General features: G+C 54.6%; 1 protein-coding gene across 1 annotated transcript; it reads right to left on the bottom strand.

Annotated features, from left to right (window-relative positions):
- Window positions 1–1303: 1303 nt before the first annotated feature.
- On the bottom strand, window positions 1304–10313 carry ARTN (artemin). Its single transcript, XM_015091930.4, has 4 exons — window positions 9594–10313; window positions 8169–8295; window positions 7739–7886; window positions 1304–7657 (listed from the first exon to the last, which is right to left on the bottom strand). Exons 2-4 carry the CDS (start codon window positions 8226–8228, stop codon window positions 7170–7172), a joined length of 696 nt encoding a protein of 231 aa, XP_014947416.2. The 5' UTR covers window positions 8229–8295; window positions 9594–10313; the 3' UTR covers window positions 1304–7169.
- Window positions 10314–11069: the final 756 nt, after the last annotated feature.

The raw sequence follows: 11069 nt of genomic DNA, 5'->3' as shown, positions 1-11069 counted from the left end.
CACTAAGGAAGTTTATTTTCTTTCTAGTCCCCTGGTTTCAGGGAAAGAGGTTAGGGAAAGGAGGGGAAGGTTTATTTCTAATTCACCTCTAGGTGTGGGCATAGTCCTTTGGGGTTCTGGCCTTATTGAGAATGTTCCAGGTAGACTCCCTCTGCCCCCGTAAGTTCTTTGCAAGGGAGCCCTTGCAAACCAATGCCCAGGTTCCCCAGGTAAAGAAACTGCCCTCAAGGTGAATACCAGCTACTGAACTTTGTTTACCTTTGTAGTTTCCTGTGTTTATTTTGGCCTGAATATTTCTTCTGTGTATACCAGCTCACAGATGCATTTATTTTTAAGAGTATGTTTTGTCCAAGTATTTTTAGTTGTTTTCAGCAAGAAGCTTAGCCTGAGTCCCTAGGCCACCTTGTAGCCAGAGAACCCAATGGACAGTTTCAGTCCTTATGTAACTCGATGGTTTCACTGCATCTGGCCCCTCATTCCCTTTGTTCTTTGTTTTTTCCCACTGCTCTGGTCACACCCTTTTGTTCTCCCTCACAGCCTTGTCCCTTCTCCTCTCCCTGTTTCTAAACTGCTGGGTCTCCAAGCCTTAGCCTCTGCTGCTCACCACCTCCTTGTCTTTGATTTATGACTCTTAGATCTCTCTGGCCCAGACTGTCCTGACTGCCAGACCCAGACTCTGCCAGCCTCCTTGCCTTCTGAAACTGTCACAGGCACGTCAAGTTGAACAGGTACAAAATCAAACATGGCTTCCCCCACACCTGACTCCCATCATGGGCTAAAAATACTACATCCCCTAAATTTCTTACTGGTCGCCCAAGCCAGACTCCTGAAAACTCTCCCTTCCATCAGGTCCTCACAATCAGCCCATCACCAAGTCCCACGGATTGTCCCTCCTGTCTCGCTATCCTTCCACACTGTTCTGCCCCAGGCCAAGGTGCCAGCATTTGTTGTCTGAGCAGCCCTAACTGCAGCATCTCTAACTGGTGTCCCCTGCCTTGCCCCTTCCAGTCCAAACGACACAGTGGCCAGTCATCTGTCTACATGTCTCTAGACAATCCCACCTAAAACCCTCAGTGGCTCCACTCAGCACAAAGTCCAGGCTCCTTGGTATAGCACTCAAGGACTGTTATGATCTCTCTAGACTTGTGTCTTGATGAGGACCCTCCCTCAATTCTACATGAAAGCCCTGGCTCTTCAGGCTGTTCATGCTTCCTGCCTTTGTTCGCGCAATTGCCTCTGCTGAGAAGGCTGTGTCACGCTGGGGCCAGTCAGGAGAAACCACGCAGTAAGCAGACAGAAACAGTTTAATATAAAAAATTTATATTTTATAGCCCTCATTTTGAAGGAATGAGGGACTGGCCAGTAAGAAGAGAAGATAACTCTGAAAAATATAGCCCAAGGAAGAGGCCCTCACCCATCCCACCCCCTCCAACTCCTGCCCAAGGCTGAGCCCCAGACCTTGCTGGAGAGGGCATGGCTGGTGAAAAGGGGGGATTTAGAGCTGAGAGGCAATGAAGGCAAATATTTCATTTTTCAAGGCCCAGTCCAAGAGCCACCTCCTTCACAAAGGCTTTCCCGGCTCTTCCCTGTCCATCTAGGTAGAAATGATTCCTCTTCCTTTGTGAGTATAGAATCCTCCCCAACCCTGACATACATCACTGTACCCTAATCATACTTCTGTTGGGGCACTTAGGATGGTTGATTGCATTTCCTGTTCATTTGTTTACCCCCATCTAGGGTTGCTGGAAAAAAAGGAGGCACCCACTTCAATAGCAGATAAACAACATTTGAAAATATATTTATGTGTGTATTCGGCTGTGCTGGGTCTTAGTTGCAGCGCACAGGATCTTCAGTCTTCCTTGCAGCATGGGGGAGCTTCAGTTGCAGCATTCAAACTCTGTTACAGCATGTGAGATCTAGTGCCCTGACTAGGGATTGAACCTTGGCCCTCTGCAATGGGAGTGTGGATTCTTAGCCACTAGACCACCAGGGAAGTACCTAAACAACTTTTTTTTTGTATAAGTATGTCCTAATTATTGCATGAGACATACTTACTTAAAAAAAAAAGTATTGCTTATCTGAAATTCCAGTTTAACTGGATGTCCTATTTTTATTTGCCAAACTGGTTAGCCCTTCCCTCAATTCTACCTCCAACTATGGTCTCCCTGATGGCAGAATATGTTTCTAGCTGATCTTGGATTCCCCATAACTGGCCCAACGCCCTACTGTTAGTGCTTAATTAATGTTAAAAGGTCAGAGAGCTGAGAATGGCTGGAGGGAGTTAAGACTGAAGACAGAGACCATTTAGAAGGATGGACAATAAACCTTTCCACAAATTAGGAAGCCTCCACAGAATAGCATTGGAAAGAGGGAAAGGAAGATGGACTTGCAAGATCTAAGGATCTGAGAACTTATGCAAAAGGGAAGTGGCAAAGCTCAGGGCGTCTAGGCTGTTGCCCAAGTTTCTGGCTTGTATCCCTGGATGGAGATTGGTGCCATTCACCTGGGAGGAACCCTGGAGGAGGCTTGGAGGCTGGAGAGCAAGGAAACTCAGTGACGTGGGGCTTAGAGGACAAGAATGGTGGAGAGAGCATCTGAAGGAGTGAACAGAAGACATCCGGGACAGATAAGTTGAGTTCGAGGTTTCTGAGGCTATGCAGATGAAAGAATTGGAAATACAGGCTGAGCTTAGGAGAAAGATTAAACTGGAGATACAATGAGAGCATGATCAGCATGGAGGTGGTAACTGAAATCATGGAAGTTGGTCATATTGGCTCAGGGAGAGTACAATGGGGAGAGAAGGCCTGTATCAGAGCCCTGATGTTCTTAAGGGGCTGAGAGAGGAAAAGGAACCCCAAAAGAGTCTAAGAATGAGCAGGGGTGGGAGAAAATCCAGGCGAATATGGGATGGAGAGTCAAGAGTAGACAGGTGTTCCAAGAGAGTGACAAAGTTGGCTGCCTCTGAGAATCCAAAGGACTAAAGGCTGAGAAGCAGCCTTTGGGTTTAGCAATGATGAGGCCACTAGGGACCACAGCAAGAGCTCTTTTAGTGAAGGAGGAGCAGTGTAAGCAGATTATATATTGATATTTATATATTTCTAATCACAGTGTCTTTGTGTGTATGTGCCGTGATATATTCAAGCAAGTTTAAATGCAGAGGGAAAGAAGACATTCAATAGAAAAAGGCTGATGAATAGGGAGGCTTGTAAATAATGCATACAGAGAACCCTGTAAAGGAGGGCCTGAGCACAGATAGAGGAATTACTCTAGCTACTATTAATAATAATCTGGAACAAGGCAGGATACCTCAAGGGCCATGGACTCCTACAAAATCTCTGAATGAGCTTCAGAAAGTCTGTGGGCTCCCTCAAACTCTTCACCAGATTTCCACATCAGTGTTTTTTCCAGCATTGAAGTGGGAGGTGGGGTGGGGTGGGGAGGATCCTTGGCTTTCATCAGTTTCTGTAAGGACACTCCAGCTGCAAAACAGGTGAAGCACCACCCCTGTGAACAAGAGACGTGATCTCACATGGCACAAATTCTCCTAGATCTTTTCTCTGATTTCTCAGATTTCTACCCTACCTTCCTTTTCAAAATAGGTAGCCAGTCCACACGCACTCAGGCACAGGGCTCTCTAGCCAGGGGAAATGTGGTAGTCCTTGGACAAGAGAGGAGGAACACCACTGGCTGGGTCAGGGGGAGCACACGGGTTTGCCCAAACCTTGATTCCCGGTGGAAACTAATCTAAAGGGATGTTTGGGTGCCCCCTGAAGTGGGGAAACTGTCAAGTCAAAGCCATCTGTAGGGCTTCCCTGGTGAGTCAGTGGTAGAGAATCCGCCTGCCAATGCAGGAGACACAGGTTTGATCCCTGATCTGGGAAGATCTCGCATGCCGCAGAGCGACTAAGCCCGTGCACCATGCTGTTGAGCCCACACGCCTCACCTGCTGAAGCCTGAGCACTCAAGAGCCCGTGCTCCAGAAAAGGAGCTTGATGAGAAGCCTGCACACAGCAGCTTGAGCGTAGTTCCTCTCTCCACAACTAGAGAAAAGCCCGCACCGCAGCCAAGACCCAGCACAGTCATTAATAAATACAATCATATTTTTTAAAAAGCCATCTGTAGTTTTCTGTCTTGCAAGAGGTAATGAATTGATACCCCTTAGGAGGAGATCATACCTTAGTGCTGGGAAGATCACTCAAATGGGCAGTATCATTTTGCATTTATGAAAGAGATGACAGTCAAAAATGGAGATTCTAGAGTCATCTGTGTGGAGGCCATGTGTCAGGTGACCTCTGCTAAATTGTAGGCAGAGAGGTGGAGCTCTGCAACTTGTTCCCTTTGGGAAAAATGCTTCATTTATTTTATTATTTCTGAAGAGGGATTTGGTTCATAGGGGCGTCCCAGGTGGCGCTAGTGGTAAAGAACCTGCCTGCTAATGCACAAGGTGTAAGAGATGCGGGTTCCATCCCTGGGTCAGGAAGATCCCCTGGAGAAGGAAATGGCAACCTACTCCAGTATTCATAATCCCGTGGACAAAGGAGCCTGGCAGGCGACAATCTGTGGGGTCACAAAGAGTCGGACACGACTGAAGCAACTTAGCACAACACAATTGGTTCATTGTGAGCTGCAAACTGAGACTAGTTCTTGTGGGAATGTGTTCCTTATGGAGAACTTGTGGCTTGATCCACAGTTTTGTACAGTGTTGGGCAGTCTTTCCAGGGCCCAGAATTCAGCCTTGAGTTGGCCGGGGGGAGAGGGGGGATCCTGCTCTCCCCGGGACTGACAATTTTTCGAGTGTTGAGAGCCAGCGCCTTTGGCTCAGGTTCTGACCTGGCTGTCTCTCTATGGGACTTGCCAGACATGGCTTCAACCCATCTCCTGTAAGTGGCTCTGAGAGCACAGATGTCCACTGAGGGCCAGAGCCGGCCCTTCAAACCCTCCACTGGGCCTTCAAGTCTTTTCATAAGGGGCTCCTTGTTTCCAGTGACCCTGAAATTGACAGGACCTTCTTCTTCACCCCCAGAGAAGGGAATGGCAACCCACTCCAGAGTTCTTGCCTGAAGAATTCCATGGACAGAGGAGCCTGGCAGGCCACAGTCCACAGGCTTGCAAAGAGTCAGACAGTTGAGCGACTAACACTTCCACTTTTTCCTCTTCATCCCCAGCCAGGAGCAGGGCACGGCCTTCGTGAGATGTCTCCAAGCTGCCATTTTCTTTGGTTAGAGGTAGGGGTTGGTGACTGAAGATCCTGAATCAGTTTGGAAGCAGGGAGAGGGGCCAAGGGGGTGTTTGAGGGCAGCATGAGTGCACCAAAGTTTTGGGGGCACCTAGAACTGAGGCAGCGAAAGCAGAAGAATGCAAACACGACTCTTTTTGCCTCTTTGACTCGACGCATACAGCCTTCAAAGCGCCCTTGCCAGCTCCTCACTCTAGCCTGGGAGAAGGGGGCATCTGTGCCAAAGTAGGCAGGCATTCAGGCAGTTGGGAAGGGATTTTGGTTAATGGTAGCAAATGCCTGAGGGATCCCAGCCTCAACCTGCCTTGCTCTTACAGAGTCTCTTGCACCCCTGGCTGCAGCTACTGCCTCTGTGCTAACAGCTGCCTAATCACCCTCCAGTACAGACCTGCCTCCTCAGCTCCAGATCAGCAACCCCACTGCCTCCTGACCACCCCTTGCGTGTCCCACGGCGCCACAGACCCGTCATGCATCCAAATAGGTGTCCTGATCTTAATTTCAAAGAAAAAAAAATCATATAGGACAAATTCATAGGGCCCAGGAAACAAGGTTTCACGGGACATACACAGAAGCTCAGAGGCATTGTGCTGACTTTTGTGTTATGACTTGGGGACAGTGTGGAGGGATAGGGTCAGCATTTAACCTCTCCTTCTTTCCTTCCAGATGAGGGTGTATACCTCTCAGCTTCTGGTCCTTTTTCATACTGTTGGCCAAATTGAATTTAAATAATTATTTATGTAAATTATTTATTTATTGTCTGTCTCTCCTGGTTTAAGCTTAGTAGCAGAGATCATGGGGTCACTTCTGTAGCCCTGCTGTCTGCACAGCATCTGACATAAAATAGGTACTTCATAAATCTTTGTTGAATGAATGAATGAATATCCTTGTTCATCACCCAAGATGCAGGTCCCTCTAGATACCCAGAGTCTTTTCCTGCTTTCTTATCTCCATGATGATCTGTGCTTCATCCCCCCCAAACCAGCCTCCCACTGCACCCTCTTCCCCACCCGCAGCCTTTTCAGCTGCTCTCTTGACGTGGGCTGCTTCACAGAATGTGGGTAGTGAGCTCCCCGTGCTGGGCTGTCTGCAAGCACAGGCAGTATATGCACCTGAGGGTGTTCGGAAGGGTAGGACTCGGATCAGTGACAGTGGGGTGGTGCAATCTTTACCATCGAACAAGCCCCCAGCATGCCTGAGGTCTCAGGGCAATGGCTTTCTCCACCAGTAACCCCAGGTTCCAACTGCTGGGGACTGTGCAGGGGGTTGTGAATTGGCCTGCTGGGACTAGCGAACACATCTTTGCCACCTCCTCTGCCTGCGTCCCATGCCCCTCAGGTCCCAGAGCTGCTGGGTGAGGGCAAGCAGTCCCAGGCCAGGCCTATGATTGCTGAGTGAGCAAGCATAGTTGTGAGCAGAACGGGCAGGGTAGGATCTCCATCCAACTGCTTCTACCCATCCCCCATCCAGCCACCATAGCCCAGGAAAGGATCTGACAAACCACAGAAGTAAATAAATAACTTAGAAGTAATAAATAGGGGTCCAGCTCCCACCAGAGAGTCCAAGGCCCGCTCCATCACAGGCACTTCGGCGGCGAATTACATGTTTCCAAATCTGTCCCCCCCAGGCCCGGGCTTAGGTTGAGACCTCACACTGCTGGGTTCTCTAGAGGAGTCCTGGGTTCCTGGCCCGGGCAGTGACAGAGTCTGTGAGCAGTGGGTCCTCGGCTCTCCACAGCTGAGGTCTCTGGTGTCTGCGGGGTTGAGGCCGGCAGGGTGGGAGCCCTGGGGCTGCCGATCAATCGTGCTTCCATCTCCGCAGGGCTGATGTCCATCACTCAAACGGCCGAAGCCTCCATCTCCGGCCGAGCCCCCAGTGATCCCAGGCAGTTAGATCCACGGGTCAGGGTCTGTCCGCACGCCCTCGGAGCGAGCCCTCAGCCCAGACAGCCACAGGCAGTGGCCGAGAGGCGGTCCACGGTCCTCCAGGTGCTGTTGACGTCCATGAACGAGACGGCCTCGTAGCTCGTGGGTCGGCAGCAGGGCTGGCTGACCGGCCGCGAGCCCGGGGGCGGCCGCAGGGCCCCGGCGTGCAGCAGGTTGGCCAGGCTGAGGTCGTGCGGCGAGCGCGCGCGGCGGCAGGAGCCGCTGCAGAAGCGGAAGCGCACCAGCTCGTCGGAGCGGTGGCCCAGGCCGAGCGCGCGCACCGGCACGAGCTGCGAGCGCAGGCGGCAGCCCCGCGCCCCCGCGGCCCGCGCGCGGCTCCCCCGGCTCTCTCGGCCGGCCCGGCCCCCCGCCCGCGCCGCGCGGGCCCCGCGAGGGGGTGCGGGCGAGGGCGAGGGCGCTGGCGGCGGGGGCTCGGGCCGGGGCGGCGGGGGCGCCGGGCGCCGGGCTCTTCCGCCGCATAGACGGGCCGCGCGGCCCCCTGGAACGAGACGCAGTTACGCTCGGGTCCCCCGCCAGCCCGCCCCGCCACGCGCCCTCGCCCTCTTGCCCTCTCACCTACCGGCCAGGGGGCCCGCGGGGGACGCCGGGGCGGGCGTGGGGCCTTCGCGGGGGACCGGGCTGCGGGGCGCGGGGCCCAGGGAGGCCTCACCTTCGGCGACGCTGCTCAGCAGGGCCAGAGCGGCCAGGGTGGGCCATAGCGCAGGCTGCTAGAAGAGACGATGGGGAGCCTCAGTGGCGAAGAGGACAGCTTGGTAGGGTCTGGAAGGGGCTGGGGCCCGAGAGAGGGATTGGAGGATAATGGGCCAGCAGCCCCAGGAAGCCAGGAGAAAGGATCTCTGGAGGGCACTGACCTTGCTTCCTCCTTCTGTTCCCTCCCCGACCATTTCCCCACCCACTTCTGATACCTGCCCCTCGGAGCCATGCTCTCCCTCCCAGATCAAGCCACTTTTCCTCAATACCCGGTAGAAGTCTCTGGGAGAACCACTCACCTGCCGCCTAGGCCCGGCCCGGAGGGGCAGCACAGAAGGGCCTCCACGTCCAGGCTCCATCTCTGTCAACACCAGGAGCTCCCATCAGCTGTAGCCGACCTGTTCCCCCACCCTCCTCTTGAGGCAGCTTGGAACATGGAGAGATGAGTTATCCTCAGAGCAGGTCATCCCTCCACTTCAGCTTCTCCAGGTGAGGGACAAGGGACTTGGGCAGCTGGGCTCAACCCAAGAGGAGAAGTGGCTGCATCGGGAACCTAACTGTGTGGTGGCGCTTTGCACCTGTTTCCTTTCAGACCCCGTAACTCCATGAGGTAAATGGTATATATCATCCCCACTTTCCAGACCAGGAAACAAGGCTCAGAGAGAAGCTCAGCAATTATCCAAAATCACAAGGGTAGACCCACAAGCTGTGCGGGGAAGGGAACTTCCTGCTCTGTGCTGCAGGGCTGGAGAAGGGAGCAGCTGGACACCCTGACCTCACAGAGAGCCTGCTGTCCATACTGCAGAGGAAGTTGTGTCCTAGAGAAGAATTAGGGTGCTTGTGGGTTGCCCTGAGTTATTGGATGATAGTGAGGTCCAGGCTTCAGCCTGTGCTGCCCACCCAAGTGCTGCTGCACCTTGCTCCTCCGTGATCTCTGTCTGGATGCAGAGCCGCCTGACCACAGAAGTTTCTTCTGACCACAGACATCCTTCAAGAGCCAGCAGGTGGTAGAGGCTGAGGAGCCCTCTAGGAACAGGGGGTCTGGGCCATGGCTCTCTATGGCCACCAGGGGGCAGCATCTGTCAAGCCTGTGGACTCAAAGGAGGGTGGGCTTTCCCCCTACCCACAGCCAGACTCAGGCCCCAGCAACTCCCAGGAGTTGCTTCCTACCCCAGCCTGGTCTCTGAGAGCTGAGCCACCCTGAGAGCTGGTCCAGGACTGTCCGCCTGCAAGCTCCCTCTGGATCTGGCAGCCTGGAAGTTTCCCCCATGAACCATCCTTCCTGACCCCAGTTGGCCTTTCAGAGTCCCATCAATTTTTATGAGCCCACACTGCCTGGCACTCCCAAACACCTCTCTGGAGCCCTGGAGCCTTCATGAGCCCTCACTGGCTGGCCTGCTCTTGGGTCCCAGCTATCACCTCCAACCTCATGCCCAGCGCACAGAATGCTGCTGTGCCTGAGGGCCAGGTCTCCCTGGTGAGGCCCTCCAGCGCCACATGTGCTCGCCTAGCAGGATTTGGGCCTGAGGAGCCAGGGTAGTGACTTGTTCTCACTGACGGAAGGAAAGCCTAGTAAGGTAGGGTTGAAGGCCCCTGCAGTAGGGGGAGCCCAGGAGCAGGTCTCTTGTGGGCAGCTCAGGCCCTCTGACTCCCTCACTGCCATCTGGGGCCACCTGGTCCTCCAGCCCTTGCCTGGCCGCCCCATCTACCAGCCCGATACTCACCAGAGGGGTCCTGTGTCCTGTTCTTCTAGGCACCTTTCCTGGAACCAGAGCCGGGCTTTCCCCTGCAGCCCAGAAGCTTCATGCCCAGGGCTGTGCACCTGGCCGCGGCTCTCTCAGCCAAAAGCGAGGTCTTGGCAGCCAGTCTGAGCCCTGTAGCAGCAGCAGGAGCCTCGCATTACGGCCAGCGGGCAGGGCTAGGCAGGGCTAGCATAGTCCGACAAGCAACTAGAGGGACTGAGGGGGGCTGGGAGGGGCGGAGAGCTGCACAGCGGGCCCAGGGGAGGGAGAATGTGAGAAAGGAGTGGAAGGGGACAACCCTGGCCGCTCCCCCCTAGCCCCTGGGCTGTCGGCTTACTGCGAGTGCAGGGCTCTGGGTCTGGGACACAGCGAGGGCTGGGACCCGAGGGACCTGCTGCTGGCGGAGCCCGTGGGCCGTGTCTGGGGGCAGAGCCCAACTCCATCCCTCAGCAGCCTCATGCCCGCCGCCGTCCGGTGTCAAATTCCAGCCCTGGCGTCACCGGATCCTGGGGTGGGGCCCGAGTGCTCCCCCACCCGCCCTACCTTTCAGGGCTCACCTGGCCGCTCCACCCTCTGGAATCCGGGCCCCCTCGCTCCACTAAGGTCCCCCGAGGTAGAGGGGAGGAGAAACTGGGGAGGGCCCCCAGGTCGGTGCAGAGGCGCAGACACCGGGTGTTCAGAGTTTGGAGACACTTGGAGTAGGGAGTCGGGAGGCCGGGCAGAGGGCGGGAGAGGGAGGGGATGGGCCGGTCCCTGCCTTGGGCCACTGGCGTTTGGCTCCTGTCGTCCTGGCTGGCCACTCTGTGCTAGCTGCTCTCTCTGATCCACCACTAGTTTCTTCTCTCAACAGACTCATCGCACTCCTTAAGTTCGCAAGGCACCGAGCTGGGGCTTTCAAGGTCCGACCCGGCTCTAGCGGCCCCAGCCCCTCTGCTAGACCCACCGCTTCCCCTCCGCTGCCGCCTGGGGCTTGGAGTACAGACACACCTGCAAACACCGCTGCTCAGCCCGGCACAGCGAGGGCAGCGTGGTAGGAGGGGGTGCCAGAGGCTGAAGAAGAGGAGGGTCCCGGAGGAGGAAGGTTTGCACGGAGGTTTGAGGTAGGAGCTGGAGGGTCATATTTAAGATGCCTAATTATGGCAGTTTGGCTGGTGGGATGGAGGTTGGGTGAGTAACATGGGTAGAAGTAAAGGCCAGATGCTGTGTGTCCTCATAGGCAGGCTGGACTTTATTCTGGGGACCACCGAACTTGTTTCAGGCTGGAGAATGGTGTGATCAAATGTGCATTTCTGTGGCTAACTCTGGCTGAAGTGAGGATGGTTTGGAGGTATGTCAGGAGGCTTCTGGGGGAGAGAGGAATATGAAGCTGAATTGTGGGCAGACTGTGGGGCTTTGGGGGCTCTTTCAGGGCTGCACCTTTTTGAAAACTCAGTTGGTGCCAGATTGGATGGGGTGGGG

Source organism: Ovis aries, chromosome 1 (genome assembly GCF_016772045.2).
Source record: "Ovis aries strain OAR_USU_Benz2616 breed Rambouillet chromosome 1, ARS-UI_Ramb_v3.0, whole genome shotgun sequence".
NCBI lineage: Eukaryota > Metazoa > Chordata > Mammalia > Artiodactyla > Bovidae > Ovis > Ovis aries.
Note: the sequence above shows the minus strand (reverse complement) of the source record. Positions and strands in the feature narration are given on the sequence as shown.

Bases quoted from the DNA above. Each gene is read 5' to 3' on its own strand.
- ARTN (XM_015091930.4), bottom strand. From the start codon at position 8,228: ATGGAGCCTGGACGTGGAGGCCCTTCTGTGCTGCCCCTCCGGGCCGGG. The intron at 7,887-8,168 runs GTGAGTGGTTCT...CGTCTCTTCTAG, and splicing joins GGGCCGGGCCTAGGCGGCAG to CAGCCTGCGCTATGGCCCAC. The intron at 7,658-7,738 runs GTAGGTGAGAGG...GTCTCGTTCCAG, and splicing joins CCCCGCGGGCCCCCTGGCCG to GGGGCCGCGCGGCCCGTCTA.